Source organism: Falco cherrug, chromosome 12 (assembly GCF_023634085.1).
Source record: "Falco cherrug isolate bFalChe1 chromosome 12, bFalChe1.pri, whole genome shotgun sequence".
In the NCBI taxonomy this organism is placed as follows: domain Eukaryota; kingdom Metazoa; phylum Chordata; class Aves; order Falconiformes; family Falconidae; genus Falco; species Falco cherrug.
Genome location: NC_073708.1, coordinates 15796020 through 15823513, shown reverse-complemented (window position 1 = coordinate 15823513; position 27494 = coordinate 15796020). Strand labels below are relative to the sequence as shown.

General features: G+C 42.9%; 1 protein-coding gene across 1 annotated transcript; it reads right to left on the bottom strand.

Moving 5' to 3' along the window:
• Window positions 1-24374, bottom strand: CNN3 (calponin 3). Its single transcript, XM_055724718.1, has 7 exons — window positions 24182-24374; window positions 5236-5357; window positions 4725-4791; window positions 3201-3338; window positions 2584-2700; window positions 1685-1831; window positions 1-1113 (listed from the first exon to the last, which is right to left on the bottom strand). The coding sequence occupies exons 1-7, from the start codon at window positions 24236-24238 to the stop codon at window positions 766-768; spliced, it is 996 nt and encodes a 331-aa protein (XP_055580693.1). The 5' UTR covers window positions 24239-24374; the 3' UTR covers window positions 1-765.
• Window positions 24375-27494: the final 3120 nt, after the last annotated feature.

Sequence of the window (27494 nt, the reverse complement as noted above, 5' to 3'; positions counted from 1 at the left end):
TACCTTTAAGAAAAAATATTTATTTATAAAAATACACTGGGATCAGTTTGAGAAGTGTGGCAATAAATACAGTTCAAGGAAGAAAAAGCGTTTCTACATGGATATATTATGGCACAATAAAAGGTGAATGCACCATCAATCATGGGACTTCTGTTGGCTCAAGACTTTGTACAAGCTCCCTTTTTAGTAAGACAACTATTTCTAAGTTTGGTCAGTGTTGATAATGGAATGGATACACAATCACGGATGCGCACTTAGGTCTAATGCAGGACTTACCATTAGCAAACAATACCTTAGAAACGTAGTAATGATACTTAAACCACTAATGTGATGTCTTAGATTTAATTGGCAAAGACCACATTTAACTTTAAGCATGAAATTCTTTTGTCTCATCTGTAAAACAGAAAAGCTGTAAATATGTAAAATGAAGGCTTAATGTGGTATGTAAATACCTACTTAAGTAGAGATTGTGAGAATGCATAGCTCCTTATCAGACGACCTGGCTGTACAAGAGCACTCCCCCTTTCACAGTATTCCTTTTACTTCATATGCAGTTATTGTTTATGCTGTAGACTACAAGTGTTACAGCACTAAAGGCAACTAGACAGGGAAAGGGTAGAGAAAGGAAAAAGGAATGTATGTAAGGCAATATTTCTTCAGGTACATTAAGCATAGTGTGTAGGAGAGACAGGTAACAATTCCACAAGGCTAGTTTCGTTCTTACTGAATAAAATAATGCACTAATACTGAACTTTTGATGCAAAGCTAATAATCAATGCCCTGGTCACTGTACTGACCATGGTAATCTCTTTGATAGTCATCTTGGTACTCTCCGTGATAGTCATCTGGGTATTCTGCCTGATAATCGCTATCGCTGATTTCTGACCCGTTAGTTCCTGTTCCTTGGCTGCCGTTATGAATGACAGGTTCTGTTGGTGCAGCACAGTACTTGGGGTCATACACTTGCCGTCCAAGCCCATACACACTCATTCCCTTCTGTGAAGCTACTTTGTTGGTACCCATTTGTAATGAAATAGTTGAGTTATCCACAGGTTGTAATATGTGCTTCTGATCGTAGATGTCTCTTCTGGTACCTGGTGCCAGCATACCAGCCTAATAAAAGAGGATTGTAGAGGTTCAGTAAGAAGGTCAGGAGCTGTGATTAGTACTAGATTTATGATTATAACTAGCACACCTTGCTGGGAGAGCTAGACAGTAGAAAATGAAGTATAACAAAACAGCACAGCAGCAAGTCTTTCCTAGCAAGATAAATCACAAAAGAAAGTCCTTGCAGAAAGGTCCAGTTTAATTTCCCTTTTGGACATAATATACTAAGTGTTCACACTGAGGTAGGGCCCAGGAAGCAATTTCTTTTTTTGCCTCTCTCTAGTTAGTACTTGAAATGAAGTTACTGTTTTCTTCTGGTATAACGCAGCTAGATGGAAATTCTAGAAGCACCGGGTCATTCTTATGCCTTAAGATACTCAGCACAGAACACACTGGTGAGCGATAAGAAATTAAAGTTCTTCGATTACAGAGTAAAAGCACAGCTGAACTGTACCCTCTCGCTGCTGCCAGTTTGAGATTCCGCTACTGTGCGCCATTCGCAGCTCTCCCATCCCGCCCGGCTCTGCCGGCTGAGAGGTGTATCTGCTCTGCCGGTGTCACACGCGGTCCTGCTTACCTGACTGGCTCCTTTGTTAGTGCCCATCTGTAGGCTAATTGTCGTCTGGTCAAATGGCTTATCAGTTTGCATTTTTGGATCATAGAGGTGTCTTCTCGTTCCATAAGCAGTCATGCCTGCCTGACTGGCACACTTGTTGGTGCCCATCTTTATCACAGGGGAAGGAAGAGGTGGACAGAAAAAGCAATTTTTATTTGTACAGCAAGCACAGTCTAAGGAAACAAATACAGTTGGTAACTGTGATGGCTGATGGAAAAAGTAATTACAGTGCATGTAATTTGCTTGTAGCTTGACCTCATGTAGCTTGACCACCACCTGTAATAAATTACCCTTTCTCCACACTGAGCTTCAAAAGGCAACTGTCATCCTAAGGCATTTCAGTGACTGGCATCTGCCCAACTGCACTGTAATTAGAACGGATGTATGTGTCAAAATGTAGTAATTAACTTTCACCTTGAACAGTAACGATCCAACTGCACTGCCACAGCTTCTCCACCACAGGAATTTTAAGATTTTATACTAGTTATTTTGGCTTTTATGGCTATTAAGGAAAGTGGAGAGAAATAAAGCTCCTACCATATAAGGAGCTCAGCTATCCAAAGACTCCTACTTTGAAACCACTTTAGAGGACAGAGGTGACATGCTAATATTAGCTGTTCCTTTCCTCCTTATCACTCTTACTGCAGATTTAAAACAAACAGAAAAACCTTCCAGGCAGTCACTTGAGCTTATAAAGCAGTCAGCTGCTTACAAGAATTAAAACCTCACACCTCCTTCCATAATAACAATATATGGTAATTCTGCAGCTGGTTTTGCACAAACAAGATATCAGTTAATCAAAACAAGAAAGTTGTTCTCAAATATAACAGATTAACTGCAAACTTGAATTTCATACTTACCTGCAGGCCAATTACACTTTGACCAGCTTTTAGTTTTCCTGCATCAAAACTTCGTGCTTGTTTCTCTGCATATTTGACACCAATATCAATTGTAGTATGAAAACCTTTAGTTTTTGCCTATTTAGGGAGAGGGAAAATAGAGTATTCAGTGTTTAAAATATATTTTCTGCTACTGGAACACTGGCTTTATGGCTCTGACTCTGAGCTCTCAAGTGATGCTACAAGCAGCTTTATGTCTCATGAGGAACTCTGTCAGGGGTGAAAGAAGGTAACGGCTCCCTGTCCCATTTGAAGGTGACACTCCAAAGCTACCCAAGTATCTTTGTCAGCAGGATCAGAGCTCTCCTGTGAGCCTCCCAGATTCTGTGAATGCACATGTAGCTCCGGAGCAAGGCCGTCTGCAGTCAAGATCCCTAACTCTGAACTCCAAACCTTCCCTGGAGGCATGCGGTAGGACACAGCCCTCTGAAGTGCCACCTCTGCAGTATCTCAGACGCACAGCGGTATCTATCCCTTCCTGACAGGCTGCATGCTGCTCTCGGTATTTACATGAGTGGTAAGAGTGCACCTGGACTGGCATGTGGATTTGTGCCAATTCCAGTGGTACAAATACTTACCAGACCTGCTAGCGCCACTAGAGTAGTCTGTACTTGAGTCATATTTCCGTTTTCAAAAAGATCATTTGCTTCAAAAATGTCATGTGGCTTCATGCCATAGAGTTGGATGGCTTTGATAAAATTCCCAATGTTCTCCAGCTAAACAGAAACAAAAGCCAGTTTTCTAGTCAGTGTTTCAATTCAGAAACTAAGTAATTTTAATGCTTTCTGGTGTTGGTTCCTTTGTTTGTTTTGCTTGTTCTACGCAAGTTCTTTGCCTTGTGCAAAATGGACATCACAGCTCGCATGGCTGAGTGACTGGTAGGAAGTCTGAGATTATTTTTTTTTATTAGTTTTAATACTGACTCCGGAAATCAATCTAAAGATTTATCTAGCCTGGCATCTCTCCATCAGTATCACATACTTTGTTAGAGGGGGCTTTGATGACAAAACTGCCTCAACTACCTCCCTTCCAAAAGAACTCCTGATCTAAAATCTGCTTCAAACTGCAAAATCTGACATAGCATCCATGGCATTTGACTTGAGCAACTGATAATTTTGAGTAAAATAAAGACATAACTATGTGGATAGTATGAACATTTAACTTGGTTTGAAGGCATTTTGTTGCTCACCTCCTAGCACAAATTCAAGTAAGCTTTTGGGGTTTATTAGCACCTTTTAGTACTGCGCTGTAGAAATTAGAAAGCAATATGGAGCTGAATCTCATCTTTCCTTCTGGAGCCTTTAGAGGTATTAAACCTTTAAAAAGAAACAACAACGCAATCCTCCACTGTATTTAGAAGTCTTCAATGCCAATAAAGCCAAGAGGCTGATACAGCACTATTAAGCTAGACCTAGCAACAGTAAAGGCAGTCAACTCCAACCAGCAACCCCTCCACAGCTTGTTCTAAATGTATGTTTCCTTTGATAGTCCCTGGGCAGGGGGGAAGTGCTCAACAGAGCACTCGTAAGAAAGCAAATCTAGATATACTGAAATAAAATACATACTGTAGTTTGCACCATATTGTTTTCTGAGTTCTGTTACACAACCACATCTCCCGAGACTGTTCAGGTCCTTTCCCTCCCCATCCTCTCCAGCTGCTTTCTCAGGAAGACACTTCATACAGCGATGTCCAGGTACAGGCAAGCTGTTGACCTAACACCCTGCATTACTGCCTGGATGGAAAACTCCAGTTGTGATTTAATAAAAAAGTTAACGGCTTTTTTTAAACTTGAAAAAAGGCCTCACTATAGAGCTCTGTTGGTTTTCCATCTGAAATTTCACCTAACAGCTAAGGCACTACTGCTAAATATGTAGACTCAACTGCCATTTATAAGCCATCTCAGCTGTAGTTCTTTCTGTTAACCACGGTTCATGTACACAGCATCCTCAGCTCTTGTGTACCTATCACATACAAAACTTGGTGCTATTAAGATTTAAGGTGTACCATATTCACAGCAAATTTGTTAATACAGAACAAAAGAACTGTTTGGGGGGTTGGAGGGGTTAGAGATGTAGTTTTGGGGTTGTTTTTTTTGTTTTACCTGGTGCCAATTTAGTTTTGATTGATTAATTTTCTTCACTGATCCTGGCTGCAGCTTATTTATAAGCCTGGGGAGGTGAAAAAAAGGGAAATGCTTAAACAATAAATCTCATCCTTATACCATCTGTGCAGGCATTATATAATACTTTCACTCATGCTTTATTAGTTGCATTAGTTTCATCAAAATTGTTAGTTTTTTTGGTTTATACAGAGTACCTAGCTCAGATCTCAGGTCTAACAAGTCTAACAGACTGTAAGAACTTTTGTGTGCCATTTGATTATTACAGAAAAGAGCTTTTCCATTAAATTTAGACACATTTAGAAATCTTTGAAATATAAAGGAGATTGAAGTTTTCATTCTTTTCCAATTTCAAAGAAGCCGTCTCCCACCCTACTGTCAGCTGTCTGACTATTATTGTTGATGTGTTTGAAAGGAAGTCTTCAGAAAGTCCCTCTTTAGTTCCTCAGAAGTTGAAAGGTGCTAAAAATAAGGTTACTTAATAAATGCTTACTCGCATAAGATTATGCCATCTTTTAATCCCAGTTGAAAGTTTGCACCAATGCTCAGCCCTGTCACCTCTTCTATCCAGTTACGCAGGTCTTCTTCTATCTGGGGGTCATATTTCAAGGCAATCTGTAACACAAGCAGTTGTAAAGTTACTTCACAAAAGAAAATTGCAACTCTTCCCCACCCCCACACACAAATCCATTTTGAAGAGTATGCTATAGCATTTATCCAGTAATGTTGTTGATGGATTTTAAATATCAGAGTACAAATATAGGTCTTTTATCCCTTCTACTCTAATGTTTATGGCTTTTCCAAATGTTTATTTGCAAACAGTGCTGTGAAGCGTTCAACAGTTCCTCCTACTATAGGAATTGTTGGGAGTTTGCAAATAGTCTTTTGACAGTGGCAGAGGAACAATGACTTTTTTGAAAAACTATTCTATCCAAGTTATACTTCAGCAAGAATTAAAAAAGTGAAAAAGAATTCTGAATTGCCATGCCATCAGTACTATAGCTCGGATGTAGATTTCTACATGGGAACTTTTATAATAGATTTGAAGTTATTAAGCTGAAGATTACAGTGGGTTTGCTTTTTTAGCTAGATTGTGATTAATGGAGATGACAGAGTAAGTTTTGCCCTTGTTGCTACAACATTAAGAGTTCTCTCGCTGGAGATTCTGGGAGTTGCGTGTGTGGCTTTTTAAAACTTCATCTTTAGTATGCCTGCTATTTCTTTTCTTTGTCCTTGCTGGAAGACTCTTAACAGAATAAACTGTGATCTCATGTCTTAATTGCAAAGAGAGAAAACCTGCAATGATCTTTGAAGTTAAATGCATCAGAGACCCACAGCTGCTAGCAAGGCAAGTTAAAAACTCCTTTTCTGTATGTTCAGACTTCACTACTTGGTGTGTCAGTTTACACTTCAGATGCAAGAAACCAACGCATGTGAACAGAATGCTTAAACCCAGTAAACTTTAACGATGCCGGCACCTAATGGGGTTCATGCTGCACTCTGCCCTTCGCGGCCCTCCCCTGAAGACGCACAGAAGCAGCTCAAACCTCCTTCAGACCAAAGCTGTTACCTTCGCAATACTTATCCACGCTGGCGAGGGGGAGAAAGGGGATTATATCGCCAACAGCATTGCTACTTTTTCTACAGACAAAACAAGTTATCTGAGCACAAGATTGTATGGCATAAATAACCTCCACTGGCAGGGAGGTTGGCAACGCTTTTCCACCTTCATTAAAAGTTGTCCCGCATGGGTCAGCGAGCAAGATGGGGGACGAGGGAGCTACTGTGAGAAACCTGACAGGCAAGCACAGAATGTACTTTTCTAACCGATAGAAAATGAGCTCAGCTACCACCAGTCGCTTGCAAATAAATTCCTAACAAGAAACGCATGTAAAGGCATTCACATTCAGACCAAAATGTAAATTTCAGAGTTTTTACATATAGTCACAGACTTCAGCCCAGAAAGGCCAAATATTAGCAGCTATTTATACTGCAGGAGATTATAATTTCAACCTATCTGAATTACTTGGGTAGAGGCAACTGCTATGTTTTGGCTAGTGTCAGTAATCCCCAACTCCAGACTGACCAAACTTAAAATTACAGTATTCTGTTCCCTTAATTTTTCTTATAAGGAGAATGGAAAATTCCTGTATCTCTGGCTTTACTTCAAAACCTTGCCTGAATAATACTTACTTTCCTTAGACTGTTTGGAATGGTGGTGCTATGGTGCCTTAGTTACAGATCAGGATAACGGCCTAACCCAGTCCCTTATTCAGCTCTGGGTTAAGGTGTAAAATGTAGTGCGATATTGTGCACAAGATGACAAGCACCTTGGTGCCCAGACCAAAGCTAGTCTAAAAGAATCAAGACAGCCCTCTTCTCATTGAAGAAAAAAGGAAAAAAGCTCACGTAATCCTGCCTAGTGTAAGGAAAATGTCATGGGGTTTTTTGTAATCACACCTTTTGGGTATTAGATAGCTAAAATGAGAAGCAAACTGGAAAAGCCAGAGGAAGTTCATTTTGTCTCTTGGGTGACAGACAGCCCTCTTACACCTTCCTTAAGTTTAGCAACCAGAAGCAACCAACACAACGACATTCTTCATTTATAGTGACAGTAATGATAGTAAAGCCCCTTTTTTGAGAGGCTACCAGAAATGGTAAGATCTTGAAAACGGTGTATGGGGAAGTTGGTTATCTCTCTCCTTCCTAACCTGGTGATTAGCTTACAAACTACTTTTCATGAGTATTTTTATTTCCTATGGAAACAAGGCTTATGTGATCGCAGCCTGAAATCTGTCTCCCCAGTAACTTTTGGCAGAACTCACCTAGCTTGTTTAAACTTATAGAAAAGCTGCAATCTCAGACACAACAAAGTCAGTTATTATTATGTGTGAAAGTATCTGTGCAAGAAGAAAAATCCCAAAAGACTGAAACATAGCATCAGACTTCTCTTGCACATTTGAGAACCTACAGAGATCTTATGAAAGTGGTCTCACCCACAAAATTTTAAGTTACGTGGACAGACAAGACATACAGTAGGTAATGTACTTCTGTACACCACTTCAATTGAAACAACAGGATTTTTAGGAAGGCCAGAACTCGGTATGTTGTGATAGTCCAGTTAGATGACAGCAGACAACTTGGGCTGGTTGTTTTTACGTTGACAGTTCACACTACATTAAATTCACCATTCTAAGATGCATGTGAATACACAGAGGGATTTAAGCTTATCTCTTCTGCAATTTGTTAGTTAGAAATGTACGAACATTATGCTTTCTGAAAATTCAGGCAGTTTCTGTTTCAGTGTAGCTTAACAACTATTCTAAGTCATAGTTTAGCTATGCTGCAGTTGGAATTGTCTGAAATACAACTGTACTTGTCTTTCTACAACTTATTTTTCTAAAAATTTATTTGTTTTTAAGCACTGGTAATGATTTTTTTTTAAAGAGGAAATTGAGTCTGTGATCATGCCACCAAGAGAGAAATTTTAAAGATCACACTATCTCTTCCCTCCCCATATTAAAAAAAAAAAGAAAAGTAAGTAAATATGGAAGCCAATAAGAGCCAGAACCCTAAAGACTTCTGCAAGTGTGGCTATTTTAATCTTTCTTGGCAAGCACATAAAGGGGAAAAAAATGGCAAAATTTTTCCTCACTTAATACTAAGTGCCTTCCATATGAATTGCTGCCCCCATAGCTTGGAGAAGTAGTCAGATGGAATTTTATCACTTCTCCTGAAAAATATTTACTTTATGTTGGAGTACTTTGCCATGTGTTCAAATCTTGAGTTTTTCAAAAGGTTTTAAATAAACTTGGAGTATCACTACATGCTTATCTAAAGATAAGAAATAAAAAACGCTTATACATGTGAGGAAACTTGTGTTATTGCCACTAAAAGCATTACTACTAGATCTGCTAGTTTTCAAAATTGTCTTCACTACTGTGTGGTTTGCCTTAAGTATGGTAAAGTTTTTGTTTTGATTGCTGACCTGTTGGGAAACTAGGTTACAGAAAGTGAAGAGTGGTGATAGTTTCTTTGAAAATTATGCTTCATCTACCTGAAAAGCTAGAGGTGTGGAAACTTTAGAATCTGGTTTTAAACATGTGACAAGAAGGGGTTAAACAGGGACAGTGACAGATCATGTGCTACCAGGAGCAAGGCATTATACTTGCTCTGAACTCTTACCTCTCTTACTCCCAATGGCACAACCAGAAGTTATGTAACACTAAGTTAGTGAATACTTCATATTTTCCACATAGCAATCAAAGGAAAACTGGAACAACTCTGAAAGACATCTAAAGGGGAAGCTGGAAGCTTTGATATAAATGAAAAAAAAAAAAAAAAAGGCTTTTTCCATTACTACTAATCAACGTGCCAACATTTGATCCTTTTTAAGTACTGAACTTTCATGGAAGATACTTAAGTCTTACAAGTCCACAGCAAAAGAAAACATCATCTACTAAAGATGAAAGCGGTAGCTAAGCAGCGTCATTCAAAGTATACATAGTCAGTGCCATGAAAAAAACTAGTTTCAGAACACTAAAAAAGATGAAATTGTAGCAATGGATATAAACATTTTATACAAGTTTAAAAACAGATAGCAGTAAGCTAACTGTTGATTTCTTTGTTCTGACAAATCTTGAAAGATACATAAGGTTGTAAATGCTACTTTGAGATACAGATTTAATAGAAATATCTTTGAAAGGAAACTGAAGTTTATACAACTGGTCAAAATTATAAGTGATCTAAGGTTGTGGGAGGAAAAGGAGAAGAGTAGGCGTTTGTAATACTTGCCTATTACAAGCTGATGTACATACATTTATGCCAAAGTATGCCTCAGGCTAGAATCCCTGGGTTAAACTTGATTCTTCTGGCAACTGCAGCCCTGATTCTCCCATCTCGTCCTGTTCACATAGGACTTTCCTGTCTGGGACCTCTTGCAGTGTAAAAACCCTCCCTCCATCCGTCCTACAAGAACAGCAATCATCGCTGTTTTTATCAAGTGTATGGATTCCTGGAAACAAATGAGGTTCTGCTGGCCAACTTTAATGATCTGTCTGTGTCCCTTGAAGTTACTCAGTGCGCTTGTAGCATGTTAAGTTTGAGTGATGATGTTAAACAGTATTTCACACCATAAATGATATCATATGGACTTTCAATTGTCCTTTTATACTAATCTTTTCCAAATTACACAGTACACAATGTACACTAAGGGCTACACATATGCCAAATCTCCACTTTAAGAGTTCAGCTGTCTATATTGCTGCTGCTCTGGAAAAATACTGTAACAGTATTGCAAGAAAGCGCGCTGCATAGCTTTTTCTAAGTCACTGGGACTAACAAACAGAAAACTTAGTTGAAAAGCAGGTATAAAAGATAAAACTTCTGAAGTTACTCATCATGCCGTAACAGCTGGTACTTCTTAGTTCTGATGAAACTTGACTAAAGCTTCAGGCTTTATGCCTCCACAGCAGGGGTCAAACGTTTCAACGTGCAGCACACTAAATTTAAAGTACTAGTAACCATCTGAAGAAACTAGTATCTGGTCAAAAGTTTTAACAATAAAAGCATGTGCTTGTCAAAGCAAGTGAACAACTCTATCGTAGGCACTGTGTTTGTCAACAAAACCTAAGATTTATATACACATAAAAGTGCAGCAAAATATGTTGTGTGTCGCTGTTCTCCGTGGTAAGCAAAGTACAGGGCCAAGTACAGCAAGACAAATAGCCAGGACTTTACTCCAAGACAGTATATGAAGAGGGTTACATACATTTTCACCAACCTTTTATCAACTTGGAACTGAGTGAAACTGAATCTTTATGGCTTCAGTGGTGCCTACAAACATCCTTTGCATTGAAATAAGTACTACCCTCAGAAACAATTTGTCTTGCAGAGGCCAAAGACATCACTGCTGATAGGTCTGTATCATTTGCTTAGCACTAGTTTGTGATGAGATCTTTCTCCTCCCCTTTTTAAGGCTTTATGATAGTATGGGGAAAGATGAAAGCATCATTATCTCCTGGTATCAAGGCAGAAGCCCTTGGAAGCCCTTACTCCTCAGAAGTGGGAGTGAGGCAGACTACACAGCCAGTCCCTTATTATTCACCAGAATTCCAGCTACTGGCACCTGAGCTGCCCCGTTCTGTTCATCACCTGCTGTTGCAGAACGCAGTTCTGGATCTCACATGTAAAATGTACACAGCAAAACATCTGGGCCAAAAATGTGCTAAGAGCTTACTGGTTATGTGAATGACCAAGAAAAAGGCACAGAACAGTAAGTGTTCTTGAAGTGAGCAGGAAGAAAGGGTTTCTAGATTATTTTTTTTAAATTATACAACAGAGTTAAAACTTCCTGGTTAAAATTCTATGGTGTTGTAAATAGATTATTGTACATATCTTATCTTCAGCTTTAGAGGTGAGGGAGACTGACAAGGACATTATCAGTATTTTTCTGCAGAACAGTTCTGTCTGCCAGCAGAGTGGTTATTTAATCACAGAATAAATAAATAGCATACCCTTAAAGTTGAGACAGTGGGAAAAACACAAGGGTTTGGTTTTTACTGAAAGTGGGTGAGAAGGAGGAGTGACAGGGTACCAAGTTATTGTCAAGTGGAACTTCTTGCCATTTCAGCTTTCATCATAAGTACAAATTAAAATTCCCTGCTAATCTCATGTATGTTGACCAGGACTGCATGCAAAAGCAAACGTCAGATGAGACGTGTTTGTGTACGAGAAACCCAAAGGTAAAGGGAATTTAAAAATCCAGATGAAAACCTAAGGAAAGGACTTCAAAAACTGAAAGCCACCATTAAGTATGCCCTGGTATTTGAACGTGGTTTTTTTTTTTTCTGTCATAAAGGACTGTTGTACAGAAAGGCAGAGAACACACTGTGTTAAGGTCAATATTCAAAGAACTCACTATATCCCACTACACTACTTAGCACAAAAATTTTACAGCTGTATCCATTTGGCTTAATATTCAACAGTATTTTTTTTGTTATGCATGGCATAATTGATAACCTGCCAACATCTCACTGTTTTCTCTGTAAATCAAAACTTAGGCTACAACCTTTAAAGGATGGATGGATAAGCATTAATCCAAAATTCCTGGCACTCTTCCCATTGGCGCCAGTTGAAATTCTGAAGAACAAGCCATGCCTCAAAGTTTCCAAGTCATCTTACAAGTACGATACCTGTAGTCATGCATGGCATTTGTTGCCAGATCAGCAAGCTGGAAGAACTAAGAGTTCTACTCCCTGGCTGTCCAGTACGATTTTGTGACAGCCTGCAAACTATTCAAGAAGCAAATGATACCATCTCTTCCCTCAGAGTGCACCAACAACTCGGATGTACGCCTGCCCTTGGACTGAATACTGGTTCCCTCTCATTTTCTGCAGCTGTACTACTGCAAATCCCTTGCCCCCCCTTTCAAATCCGTTCTCGCAGTTTTTCTCATATTTTTTGTTCATCATTTCTTGTCAGTCACAGTTTTCTGGCTTAGAACTCCCGTTCTCCTTAGTCATCAGCTTCCACTTCAACTGTAGCACCTTCTGGTCTTGCCACTATGCATGATACTTCTTGATATCGAGTCCCTTCGCACTGTGTCTTTACTCTGTAGATTGCTGAACAGTTTAAATTTTTTCGCAGAACATTATTTCAGCAATAGTCACTGCATATTATTTGAAGCCATTGCTGTTTTCATTTGAAAAAATCACTGGGATATGAAGTTTTTTCTCTGCTAAGACACCGTTGATCCAACCTGATGCACAAAAGCCTGTTATTCCCCGACGAGAACAGATTCTCCTTGCTTTGAAACTCGCCCCTAGTATAGCTCTGTATGACACAGCAGATCTGGGTAGGGTCCGACATCACTCGGCGTGATGTCTTCTGAAACAGCATGGAGTGCTGTGCTGAAAATGTGGGTAACCTGCTGTGCTGACAAACTTCAGTGACGTCTATTTGCTCTTTTTCTGTGAGGGGTAAAAAAATAAAATCTAACAGAACAATCTGCTGCATAAACAGCAACCCCCCCAAAAATCTATAAATAATCTAGTTTTCCTAGTGCTAACCCAACAAATATCTCCTGTAATGACTTCTACTATAACTTTGGTGGAACAGTAGTTCTCAAAGGCTAGGTGGAGCCTGCAAACAGAAACACTAACACCAATGATCCCTGTATCATTCCAAGAATACTTTTCTGATCTATTGCTGCTATAGCAATCCAGAAAATTATAGATTCTTTCAAGTTCAGTTATTTCTCTTCCCAATAGAACAGCTTTTAAAATATGTCATGTCGCAAGCAAACTCTATTGTGACTCTGTAGCCTTTCCCCAAGGCCAGCTGTGTTGACAAGTCTTCCAACTTCACCTTCCAAACAGGACCACAAAATCTCATTGTTCAGTCAAGAGTGCTTCTCCACACCTTTTTTTCTTCTCTTCAACCCCTCTTCACACACCAAAAGCAGGAATTATGTTTTACAGCAGCAAGCAGCTAACTAGTAACACAAACGTACCTCTCAAAAAAAGTTAGCTTAAACTGAAGTCCGTTGATGCAAGCTTTGCTAAATGGTACTCAAAGTGCCCATTCCTTCTGCCTCTCCAGCAAAGGCACAGTCCACGTTGTGCTTTCTCAGCACTTGTTTCAAAGGTCAGCCTCAAGACTCTGCTGCTTTCACCCCTCTTTTGCCCCCACCCAATAAGCTCAGCCACTTGACTGCTCACTGCCGCTTACAATCCCCGGCATAGGCTTGAATGAGAAACAACCCAGATGATGTGGCAGGAGCCCAGGTAATGGGCATGTCCCAGTTAATGGCACTCGCTGCTACCCACCAGCAGCTCTGACCCTGTATCGTTGCCTGTCAGCCTGCTCTGATTAAATTCTATGAACTTCACACCAGCTGAACAGGCTAACTGAGGTGCCTGCGATAAGTATTCATAAGGAAAACACAGATTTCTCTCAAGAATATTCTTGCCGCCTCTGCAGCCTTGCACAAAATGATTCAATTTGTATTTTTTGTAATTTAGGTGGAAGATGTGATTTCTTGAGAAGTTCCTTAGCTTCTACTAGATAGCAAAGTCTGCCTAGATTTATCTTTCATACAGGTAGTAGATCAAGTCTCTGAATTCACACACAGCATGCTTTTCTGGTTGAGGTAATCTTACCCATACCCAGTTTTCTTAGCAGAAGCACAAGAAACACAGATTTCATGCCCTAAGCTTTAGAAGATCTTGCCTATCAGCTGCTTCACACTATTGTTTTGCTTTACCACCACCACCAAAAAAAAAATATTGGAAGAATGCATTCAGCACAAAGAACGCAACGAAACATAATCTGCTTCTGCTGCTCCCTGCCCTCCATCTCGCCCCCTCCCTTCCCAGGTATATTGCTGACTGGTTAAAGTTCAGTAGGTGATGCACAATGTCAATTATATTCCAGGAATCATCCAAAAATATTTTGGATATGCCCCCCCCCCCCCAGCAAGTTGTGCTTTAACCACATGAAAAGAGTTATAAAGAAAAATACAATCTACAGTTCATGTGATAGTTAAAAAGAAAGTGATGACCATGAACACGTTGGAAAATATTTACTTGATTTTGTAATAATATCCCTATCTAAAGGCCTACATTGAAATTTACAAGATTACTGAAGAAAGTCTAAGGAAAACTAAGAGGAGTATTTGAAATTTACATAGCTCCTGTAGACAGTTCTACATAAATCATAAAATCTGCATAGCAGACAGCTGGACAGATTTTTTTGTAAAAAAACTCTTATGATTATACAAACTTTTAGCTCAGCTCTTTGTCTAATGAAAATGTAGTTTAAGTTATGTAGAGATCAAGGCATAAGCTTTCTATACTAAGGTTTATAATGAGTACAAAAGAAAGTACTACTGTTAAAGTAGGAAAGAGTAAAACTCTTAAGCGGTTCTGATTAACCACTAGTAACTTCTAAACCAATGCTTTTCAACTATTAAGCATGAGCAGAAAGAACAGTTAGCACTGCTAGGGGTGGGTAGGGGCTGCACATATATACTGTATTCGAAACTCAGGATACCACAAGGTAATCTGTAGTCTCGTTACGCTGCACACCTGAATTCATTGTAGGTTTGAAATGCACAGGCAGCAACATGTGGGCAATACTGCATTGCAAATGGTGTGAGAGAGAGGTCCCAACCCTCAATTAAAGGTTCCATGTCGAACAAAATGCTCAGGTGCCTTGACTGAACTCTGTTCGTTATTTTTTTGTTCTAATTATTTTCTATCCATCCAAAGACCAGTTCTTTAACAAAAAAAAGCTGTGACATTAAACATTAAAGATAATTTTATTAAAAACTGCTAGATTCTTCCAAATAGAAGTACCATTCCGTATCACAAAGTTTTTCGTACCATCCCTTATTAACGACAAAGGATGCTATCAAGACAGACCAAGTGAAAAAAGCAACAGTCTTATTTTCTTAAAAAGTTACTTTTACTTTTTGCTTTTATTGGGGCATGGTTAATACAGCGATGTCAGTAAGATAAGGTACAGCTTCTTGCAAAAACAAGCAAAGAACATTTAGTCTTGGAACACTAGATACGTGTCTGAACTATATACATGGTTCATTGGCTTAACACCATTGACTTTCAGATATGATATATAATGTAACTTCAAACCGATCCCACGTAGCGTTACAAAGTTAACCAAAGCGGTGGCAGCTCAGGCCGGTCAGGCGGTGGGAATGTCAACAGGAGCTGCAGTGCGGGTCCTGTTCCAGCGCATCCTTCTGCTTGGTGTGTGCTGGCGTGAGCTCTGACTCGTGCTTCGTCCACTCTCTGCACTGAAGGGGAATGTTCTGGTGGGGCCCATGCTAGCAGCAGGTAAGAGCTGGCTTTCCCATGAACATCTGAATATAGCCAAATCCCTTCCCAAATGCATGCGCCTGTTATGCCTTAACTTTTGTGGGGAAGGCTTCTAGCACTTAAGTCAATTGATCAGGGACAACAGAAAAATACTTTTGAATTAAATTACTCTTATTTGAGCAAAACCAGGAATACTAAGATAATGCTCTCTTACGTAAACACGAGGCTGTAGCAGTGGAAATATAAACAGGAAAGCAATATAACAGGAAAACTTTATTAGCAGGAAAGCAAAGTAACGTTTTTATAGTAGTAACATCCAGTTTTACTCTGGGAAGGGTCACGGTCCAAACATGCAAAGCAGGGTAGGTAGGATGATTTGTTTAGAATCAATCTATAATTCAGCCAGCTAGGACTTGCAGTAGATCAGAACCCACCTTCATGAAAGCATTTCAGAACAGCAAAGAACTGCAGAAACATTTAGGTTTTGCCCAAATCTAGGAAAAGACCTGGTGTTTCAAGTCCCAAAGGCTGTATGTACAAGCCACATACAGTTTCACTGCACTATACTCTTAAGGATTACTCTATAATCCAAAGGATGTCTGACTAAATAAAGTCCCAAAGAAAAATCCTGTTTAGACCCTGGAAGACCAGATCAACACTTGGAAGGGAAGCAGTAAAGGCACTGAATGGTTAAAGTCCAGTTTCCAGGAGCGAGCGAGGATCAGTGACCAGAGCAAGTTCAGGCTCCCAAGGCTTACAGCTCACCTGGCCTAGCTGCTGGGACTGGGTAAGGAGGTTTGGTGAGAGTCCAAACAGGGCACTGGACCACAGCTGTGACAGCAGCACTTCACGCCTCGCTGCAATGGTCTCCTCTTACTGCCAGCTCCTCCAGCGTGACTTATGCCTTCAAGTCTTTATAATTCATACATCCAGATTCATACCTGCTTCAGGTAAGGGACTGTTTTATATGAGCAACAAGGAGTTTAATTGTCTCCCCTCCTAATACTTAATAAATTCTGCACTAGTTTGTGGGGGGTAGTGGGGTGGGGTGCTTGTTGAGGAGTTGTTTGGTTGTGTTTTTTTAAGGAAAAGAAACACAAGACAAACAAAGAACCACCCACCTGAAGAAAGTAAAAATTGCTTTTGAGAAAAACACTGTAATTCAATCCCACTAAACAGAAACAACATAAGTTACTCTGAGGCATTACTGCAAAATCAAAATATTTACCCAAAAGAGAGCATTTGCTGCTGAATATAGCTATACAAGTTAACAGTTGTTTAGAATCAGATACTTACAGAAAGCATTTTTAAGCAAGAGTCCCTCTTAAAGAAAAAAAGAAGGATTTTCACATGATCTCACTTAGAAAAAATCTGTTTCAAATTGCCCTACGTGTCCTGGCCTCAAGCCCACTTTTACTGAAGGCCTTTCCTGTACAGTTCCATAGGGGATGGGAATCTCTACAAAGTTTGCCTTAAAAGGATGTGTCAAATGCACAGCGTATACGGTGTTATGTAGCTACAGAAGTTAACAATTCTGAGTACAAAGAAGTTTCTATCCTTTATTCTTCAAGGCAAATTATAAATTATTTGGAGGCAAGAAAGCACCTCCAAATTCATACAAAAAAAGCTGAGGTTAAGAAAAAAATCACTGATGTGCCATTATCACAAAACAATGCATGCATGCATGCATCCGTCTGTCTGTCTTTTAAGGGCATTGACTCAGCAACAGGAATATAATAGGTATTTTTATCTAAATTTTAAACCAAATCAAACTCTGAAACCACAGCAAAAGCACATTCATTTGTACATTTTAAACAAGCAAGCATGACTGTAATACAAATTGATTTTTTTCTTTTCTGAGACTACTAATCCCATTTAATTGTCAGGACTGTCAAACTGCTTTCTTCAGAGGTGTTCTGGCCATAGGAGGTATACTGTGAGCTTGCATGTAAAGGATGCAAGACTTGATAGTTACCCCACATCCTTAAACATTAACCTCAGCAGGTTTATCTATGTTTATCTATCACCAGAAAAAGTTTTACTAAACATTTATCAATCCACGAGAAACAAGGTCACTATAATACATTTTGTAAATTCTCAGAAAGTACTTTAAATTTGGAAGTGCAGACACAGTGTGCTTTCTAAGGTTAAACATAACAGAAGTTAACAGAAGTTCACTGCAAACATCCTCACTCTTAATCTACTTAGGCACCGCGCTTTGCTGGTAGCAGCGCTGGCAGTTTCTGTCCGTGCTGTCCTCACACGTGCACAGGAGCAGACTGTCCAGTGCTCCACCTCTGCTTTGATGTTCATAAGGCAGCAGTAGCTAATCCTGGCTTTGCCATGCCATTCATCACCTTCCTTCTAGAAAAAGTGGTGTAAGCCAGGAGACAGAACTGGAAATTACATCCCTCGCACAGGGCTTAACACGGGGTAGTGATATATGTCTCGCAGTTCAAAAACGGCTGTGTACTGTTCCAAGTGACAGTTTTGAGACACATGAGAACTCCAAAAGACAACTGCCAACCTGGCAATGACATATCAAGGTTTACTGGGGATTTAGACCATTGAGAAAAAGAAATTAACTCCTGTGTCGGTGGTTTACAGCAACAACTGTCAGGTGTCACTAGGGTAGCCACTTTCACAGGTCTGTTTCAATTCACCTACTTGGGGACTACTGACCAGTGAAACTGGATACAGGGTATGTCTACCTGGCGGGGTTGTGCAAGGGCTCCTGAAGGCAATTCTCCTTGTCCGTGGGCTTGGGCAAGCACGCAGAATGGGCAGTGCTTGGCTGAAACACAGGAGGCTTTAAGCAGATGGCTGAAGCGCTAACATCCAAGTTGCTGGCAAAGGAAGTGTTTCTAGGGCAAATTACTTGCTTCTGCTTATCATAAAAAGAGATTTATCATAGGTATGAACAATGCTATATAGGTTTCACCACCATCAGTTTGTACCTGTTAGTAGGTGTACTTATTACTGCTGCAGTATTAATACTTCTACTGAAGTAGCCACAGAATTGGAAACCTATACCCGATACAGACGTGTCCTGAAATAGTAACAGTGAAGGAGGAAAATGGATTAGACACGTGAGGTAGAGCAGACATACTGAGGTAGACAGTAAAGGATGAAGATGAATGGACACACTGCAGTTAAGGTTCTCCACTGCTGGAATATCTTTCTCAAAAACAAAACCTAACCAAAACATGTAGCTATTGATTAAGGCTACTGCATTAATACCACATCTCAATGAATACAAGAACCCTTCACGCAGGAATTTACGCCAGGAGAATACAAATTAATAGTTTACTACAGCTTAATAAAGCTAGTGTTTCACTAGGTTTCTTTAAAAAGAATCCTCCGCAAAATTTCCAGCGAAAGGCTGAACTCCATTTTCTGCAATCAAGGTAGCAAACACATGCTCAGAAGCCCAAGAGGCTTCTGCCCAGAAAACAAACACTGCGTGATTTCGAAGTGGCGGGAAGCATGCAGCAGGTCCATTTTCTAGGAAGCGTTGTTGAACCCAAGTTACTGAAAATGTAAGTTTGCGTTGTTTATATCGCTAATGTGTTTTAAGAGATACATGTAGTTATTGTGCCAAACACTGAATAATTGTAAGTTTAGCTATGGAGTTATTCCACTGTCATATTTATGTTTTGTAGACAACTTTGCTATGACTCAGTTGTCAAAACTGTACCATGAAGTACTATTCTCTTAAACTGAATGCATTCTGTGCATCTGGTTGATAGATTCCATAACTAAACCTATAGCAGAAGTTTTCACTCAGCAATTCATTCACCTATGTGTATTACAATCATAAAAGAAGTTTGAAAACTGCTATTAAAAAAAAGCAAAACACAACAGGATGCTTGAAGATTAACATACTGAGAGACTTCTGGAAGACAATAAATATAAAAGACAAAGTTATTATGTTGTTCATTTGAACTGCAGATCTGTTACTAAAGCCTGGATCCAGCTGGAAAAAAATTCACAGTTATTTGGAAAAAAAATACAGAAATTGGACACAAAAAGAAAAGTTTCAGTCCTATGCACATGGAAACTGGTATTTAGCTAGTAAATGACTTGGCTGTGATCAACTATCAGAAACCATTAATTGGAGCAAACTGAGGTTTAATGCTTGATTTTGTAAAATCCTTCTGCTATTTCCTCTGGAATTCCCTTTGTAAAATCTCAGTGTTTATTTCCCTTTAACAATATCTCTGACAGCACCAAAATACAGGATTTTTAATTTATTCTCCATCAACAAACCGAAGATTTGTATAATGGAAAAGGTTAAGCAAGCTGATTTTATTTTAAACTAAACACTGAATTTAATTCAAAACTTGGAAATGAAAGATACCATTTTTTTAAAAGCTATATATATCTACGTACAAGAGAATAGGAATGCAGAGATCCTATGCTGCCGGTTATTATTAAAGAAGATATCCACCTGTGCTCTCAAAGTCTGTTTTCATTGCCTTTATCCAACACAATCTCTATTTTTATTACATCATTTCAGACAACATTAATAGAAATACACTTTATTAGCAGCAAGGATGCTTACCTAAGGTTCATAAAATTCAATGAGCAAACCTACAAGTTTGCTAAAGGAAACCAGCCTACAGGGAGTACAGAAGGGTAAAACAAGTATAGAGTAGGAACAGCTACATTTTAAGAAGGAAAAAGGTATTATTACTGTTCTGAAAGGAAGGGTGAGAAAGAGGAACGAGAGGCCCTAATAGTCTGACAACAGGCAGCCAAAACTTCATCTAGCTATTAAATCACTAATTAAAAATTCTGAAAGTTAATTATTTGAATCTGGTTCCCTGTTAAGAATACTCATAAAAGAGTAATTTCTGGACAAAGCAATTAACTCCGTTTATTTGGCCTGTAGCAAGTGAAAGACAGTACAATAATTTTCTCCTCGGCAGTTTCAGGAGGAACACAGTCATCATACCTAGGACTGGTTAGCGTTATTCACAGAGACTTCAATTCTTCTTCATCAATCCCTATTTGCCCTCGAGAAGGAAAGCAGGAAGTACTGCTGCCCTCCTGCACGCTTGCAAAATAGGAGATATTTTGTTTACAGGCTTCATTTGTCTAACAGCCTCCAGTTTGGAAAGTTTGTTTCCCTTGCTTTCCCATGTCCCTACCACTTCACTTTCAGGGTGCCAGCTGCAAGGACAGACTAACCTCAGTTACTCTGCTGTCTTTAAAAAAAAAGTTTGGGAAACAGTACTGACCTGTGCCAGCTTCCCAGCAGAGGACAGCATGGAAGGAAGGTCAGAGACTAGAGTCAAGACACAAGATAGCCAAAGGCTGTGGAACCTTTAACTCCCCACACAGACCGTATTTCCGCCGATCCTTCCTTTCGCACGAAGGTGAAACGGGCAGTTCATCAAACATAAGAGCAGGGAGAAGATAAATGCCTGCCCAATACAAATACCATTTCCATGGGAAGGGTGGAGTCATGAGGAAGCAGCTGAATGAACTGGAACCTCTCCTACTCCTGCCCGGCATTCCAGTTTGCTCCCACACCTTACACAGTGAGACAATAGAGCAGAAATTTCTGCTGATTTCTTACCTACCTCAGTTGTAAATAAGAGACAAATATAACATCAGTTTGTAGCTTTATCTGATTGTGTCACCATCTCAAGCTATGCTGACCTCATGTACTGCAGAAATTGCTTAAGAAGAAAATTATTTATTGCTTGTATAAGAAACTGTTCATTTCAATCAGCTTAAAGGGCTCCTCACTGAATATTTGTTTTGGATCAAATATCTTCTGTGATCTCAAGTAAACAGGGAATCAGCTTCAAAAGGATTACACTAGTTTGACTACCTACACATTTCTCATGCAGACAAGTTTCCTTACAGCTGGGAACAGTACACCAATTCCATCCTTTCTTTGCAGGAATGAGCAAAGAGAACTATAATAGAACCAGACACCTTATCCGTGTGAACTAAGGTAAGGAGCAAAACAAAAGAAGGGTGGAACCTCAACAAGGAAAAAAAAAAAAGGAAAAGAAAAGAAAATGAAAGGAAAAAAAAAAAGCCAAAACACCAAACTAAAAGATTTTAAGCTTTGACAGAATCCTGAATACCAAAGAAGCAATTTTTTTTTATAAAGCATCAGGACATGGTATATTCATCTATTCAAATACCGTAGCAAACAAAAGGTCTCTCTGAACATTAATACAATGCCACATGAGAAAATAGAGAATAGAAACCAAAACCAAGAGAGTTTTCTATCCAGCACAGCTGGGCCCTCAGGCAGTGTAGCTATCAACACATCTGTTTTCTGCAGAAAAACACTGCTTGGGGATTAGCACTGAAAATTTCAAACAAGGATATCTAACATTCACCATCATTCAAGCAGGGAAGTACCACAGCTGCTTACAAAAACTACACCAATGCCACATTAGAAAAAAAACAACCAACCTGTAACACAATAGTTTGCACAAAGGTCAGTGTTTTAGAAAGCATGATTAAGATCAGTACCAAAAAATGATCCACCAAGAGTTGGAAACTAGATGTTGTTCTTCAAATCTTTATGAGACAGAAGGATCTGGAAAAAAGATTTTCTGATCTTTACAAAGAGACAATACTCTCGGATCCTCTAGGATTACAGAGAAACAGAAACATATCTAATGCACAGACCCATGCAAGATACTACATAGGAGGTACACAATCTATCTGTAACATAACTGCTTTGAAATTTGATCTCCTACAGTAAGAGCAATGTTCTCATAGTTCAAAGCTGTATCTTTTGCTGAAGTTTTTATTCTTGGTTGGTGGGGTTTCTTTGTTGTTGTTTGCTTGTTTTTTTTAAAGGAGATGAGTTAATTTGTCTGGCATATTTGAATATTTTTTTATGGCACAGCTGCACTGACATTTCCAAGGACTGCAGCAGAAGCCTGCATACAAGCAAACTGAAGCTGCCACAGAACATCCATCCCTCTGCAGTATTTGCACTGAAGAAAGCAGACCAAGTGAGTGAAATAACAGACACTGAGTAAGATAAAGTAGAAGGGCCCTTTGCATAAGGGTGTGAGACACACCAGTTTCAAACACTCTGTTAACACACGGGCTTGGAACAGTTCCTCTCAGGAGGCCCTAAGGAAGCTGATGACAATAATAAACTGAAAGAAAGAACAAAGAACTTCTTTCCACCTTGTTCCCACAAAGGCATCACTGTTAAGCCTACGTGCTTCTGTCAGTATTTTTTAAAGTAGGAGAGTATTTACTGGCTTCCTAATTCAGATACAATAATACTCAACGTATGTTTGATTGCCTTTTTTTTTTAGATTGTAATAGTATAGGTAAAATCACTAGGTTTAGATGTTGGAAGCAATCGCTCTGGAAGACATTTGGTTACGTGATGTCATCAAACTTTGCAGCAGAATCCCACAACCATCCTGAGAAAGTCAGTAAGGAAAGTAAGAGTGTATTTTATAAGGTCTACCAACATGCTAATTCAGACCTTCTACATAAATTACAATGTTTAAAGTGAACTACTTTTCCTCCCTCTTCCCCCTTCTACTCAGCCACAAGTAACACGGGATTTGGGGATTTGCTGAAGCCTGAAACCAGACATGTGCGTGAAGTAACCAGTTATTAAACACCACGTTTAGAATCTGAGGCTGTGAATAATGATGCAGTGCGCCAACTCATCCCTACTTGTTTACCGGTGTAACTTTTATTGCAAAGGTTTTTTTCCTCTTACCGGGTAACTGCTCGCTGCAAGGTAACGAGTCTGTGTAACAGGACGCAAACACGAGCGCTTTTTGCTCCCCGGAACACGAGAAAAAGCAAAGACAAGTCAGAGCGACTCAGCAAAGCAACGCGGGGAAGGCGCCCGTCCCCCGGGCAGCGGCGGCTCGGCTGCTGTTCCGAACCAACGCACCGGTGCTGCCGCGAGCCGGCTATCGGTGGGGGCGCCCCCCCCGGGCCGGGGACCCCGAGCGCGCCACCCACCCCCCGCCCCAGCGCGCGGCCGGGCGCCCCCGCGCGCCTTTGTGTGCCCCCGCCGGGCGGGGCGGGGCGGGGCCGTGCCGGGCAGACAATGCGCGGCCTGTGCGGGGCCCGCGCCGATTGGCCGCGCGCCGCCCGTGCCCATGATGTCATGCGGCTGGAATGTGCCGCGCGGGGGGCCGCGACGCGCCGCGCGCCTCATCCGCTCCGCTCGGCGCGGGCCGGCTGCGCCCTCCGCCACCGCCCGCCGCCCCGCCGGCCGCGGCACGGCGTGGGGCTCCGGCGAGAGGAGAGCGAGGCGCCCGCGGAGGCGAGCGGGACGTCCCGCGCGACGGCTGCCGGCGCGGGCAGGTGCAGCCCGGGCGGCAGCGCGGGGCGCGGCGCGAATCGCGGCTCCGCACACGGGCCCGCTCCCCGCCGCGGCGGCAAGTTTCCCGAGCGGTGCGGCGGGGGACAGCACCGTCCCGGGGCCGGCGGCGGCCGCGTCCTTCTCGTGCCGCCACCGCGCGGGGCGCGCGCGCCCCCGCACCCCCGCCGGGGCAGCCCAGCCTCGCGCCGCGCCGCGCCCCCGCCGGCCCGGTGCAGACAAAGCCCGGCCGAGCCCCGCGCCGCCGCCGCCGCCCGTACCTTGTTCTTGACCTCGGCGGAGAGCCCGTAGGAGGGCCCCTTGTTGAAGTGGGTCATGTCGGCGGTGTCCCCGCTGCCTGGGGGCGCTGGTCGCAGGCGCTGGCGGCTCCGGGCTGAGGCGACAGTCCGCCCGCGGCCGCGGAAAGTTCTAGTCCCTCCCTTACGGCCCGGCCCCGCCGCCCTCCCCGCGGCCGTGGGGCCGCCCGCGCGCCAATCGGGGCGCGGGGCTGCGGCGGCCCCTCCCGGCCCGCCTGGGAGGGGGGGGGGGGTGGTGGTGCGCGCTCGGGGGGAGGGGCGCTGGCCCCGCCCGGCCCCGCCCCGCCCCGCCCGCCGCCGGGTGCCGCCCGGGGGGTCCGGCCGGGGCGGGGAGCGGAGCGCGGCGGAGCGGGGGAACGTCAGCGGGAAGGAATCCGCTGCCACCGAGGGCCGCCGCCGGCAGATGCCGCGGAATGCGCCGCCCCCGCGGGGAGCGGGGGTGGGTGTCTGAGTGAGGGACCGGCGGCCCCGGCCCGGCGCTGCCCGGCCGCTCCCGAGGGACCCCCGGCCCCGGCTGGCGAGCTGCCGGTGCGCGGTGGGAAGCCCCCGCCGGGCCGGGATGACAGCGCCGGCAGAGCGGCTGGGGAGCGGGGAGGCCGGCGGTGGCTGTCCGCCGCGGGGCGATGCGTTCCCTCAGCCCGCCCCCGACCGTGCGGGAGCGGGGGGCTCCGGCCGGCCGCCGGGGAGGGGGCCCGGGGCCGCGGCCCGAGGGGCGGCCGGCGGGAGGGGCTGGTGCGGGAGCCGCCGCCGCGCAGGCAAGCAGCGACCCTGCGCTGCGTGGCGGCCGGAGCGACGTTTGAAATTCCTTCCAAAGGTTACAGAATCACGGGGAGCTTCGGCAGGTCGCCAAAAAAAGGGTCGGGCGGGGGGCGAAGTGCAGGAGCCGTGGCAGCGGGTGAAGGCGGAGCGGGGCGGCGGGCTCGTCCCGGGCTCCCCGCACCGCGCTGCGGGCACGGAGCCCCGGGGGGCGGCGCCCCGGGTTGCGGTGCGGTCACCCCTTCCCCGCAGCGGCGGGCCGCGCCGGGAGCCCCCGGGCCTGCGGGCCGTGCCACCGGCGGGGCGGCGGGGCCGGCCCCGGGAGCGCGGCGCTGGAGCCGCTGCTGAAAGCCCGTGCGGATAAGGGCTTGGCTCGCTGAGCGCCGCGCTGTAGCACACAGCCCTGTGCTCCCTCGCACAGTCACCTTTCAATATAGCTAACTGGTAACTAATTCGAAAAAAAGTAATCAGGAGGTGATGTGCTGCTGGGATGCGTTGGGTGAGGAGCAGCAGCCTGTAAGCCGGCCCGTGGCCCACCTAGCCGCCTGCTCGGTGCCCCCCAGAAATAACTAACCGGTCTGTGCTCCCATTTCATAGCAAAAACCCTCAGGAACGGGCGCCTGGCCCAGCTCCGGCTGCAGCCGGCGGGGCTCTGGGAGAAGCCTTGCGGTGGGACCCCGCAGGGCCGTAACCGCCCGCAGGGACTCGCGGGGCAGCCAGGAGGTTGTTCCGTGCTGTGGTGCTGTGGCTCAGCTCAGCTTAAACGGCTCCACCGCCGCACGGCCTCTAACGAGAACAGCCAGGGCTGTTCCCAATTAAAGGAAGCAGAACTGCCTGAACTACCCATTGGGAAAAGGAAACTGTGCAAAGGCAGCAGGAAACTGAAGAATGGGGTGAGGGAAATGGCGGTTCACGTAAACATAATGAAAGTTCATTAGTTTTCAGACATTCATATTGGGATAAACTCATCTTTCATGACCTCAGAGAACATATGATTTAGGGCTAGATTCAATATCCTCCGAAGTCCTTGGAAATGTTTCCATTAACTTAAGTAAAGTTGGATCAGGACCTTATTTGTTAATGCTCTCAATCATTTTTGCTACAATACACAGTGGCTTGGGAAGTTTGAGACATTTACAATTGGTATGCTTTTCTCAGCTCCATAAATTACACGTTTCATCAATTTTGAAATAAAATGGTCCTGATTAGTAGCAGACAAAAATATGGCATAACGTTTTCTTGCTGGACAATCAGGTTTAAATTATCCTCAAATAAATCATTTAGGTTTTGTTTGGTGTTTTGGGTTTTGCATGGGTTTTTTTTACCTCATCTGAGCAGGACACAAATACCATTCGTTGTTTTTATGCTGATACTGAACATTGGATAAAAAAGCTACCAGTCTTTTGGGGTGATCGCTGCCATTTATTCTGTGATCAATAATATGTTCACGCCCCACAGGAAAAGGTTCTACAAGAAATGTCTGAGCATAGTTAAAACCACATTCTGTTTTGCATCACTCTGACAACACAAAGCAAATTTAAACCCATCAGCGCAGAACAAAGCAGCTGGAGAATACTGGCCAATCTGGCTCATTATCTGTAAATCTCTTATCTTTGCCCTATTTTTCTACATTCCTTATTACTAAGGCTGTTTGTATGGAAAGAGGATTTGTACGAGAATTATTCCCCACCTGAAATCATAATCCTCCTTGTGACATTGTAATAACTTCTTCAGCAACCACATGTAATATCATAAACATGCGCTGATGACTTCAGTTGGAAACTAGGGAAAAAGAGCTCTGAAGAGACAAAGTCTGTTTTCTTGGAAACACGGACCATAATCTTACAAACATTCTTGCACATGAATTATTGTAAGCATATGTGTAGTCCTATTAAAGTCCCTGAGCCTAAATTATCCCTTGTGTAATTCCACTGTAATCTATAGAATTAATGTGGCTCAATGGAAAACTATCAAATACACATTGTGATTTCGGTGTTCCGCTCTGTGTCGGAGCCATGCTGAGCATCGATGATTGAAGATGTGTAAAGGGGTGACTGGTGAGTCCCTCAGCCGTGTCTGAGATGGATCATCGTCTCATTCCTACCCATCTGATCCTGATGAAGGGCCACGGTTTAATCAGCCGGCTCAGCTGAGGAGGAGCAGGATGATTTCCCTGAAGGATAGAGGGAGTTTGTTTGGGGGAGATGAACTTCGTGCAGGAAGTTAATTTGCCAGGACTAGCTCCGAAGGGTGATATATAAGGGACGGAGGAATGCTTTGCTGAGTGGTGGGGAGTAGGGTTCTGAACTGGGGAAGATGGTGGTATCAGCCATTGGGCTGGGTAGGAGGAGATGAAGAAAATACACCACTGTGTGGGTGTGATTTTGCCTGGAGCAGAGGAGTAGGTTCCTGGGTGGGTGCTATAGTGCTCAAAAGTGCAGGAGGAAACTGAAGCAGGGAGCTGCGCTGGCTTGGTATGGGCAGGGGTGACTGGTGAGGAGTGGGTCCTGTACTGTGCTGC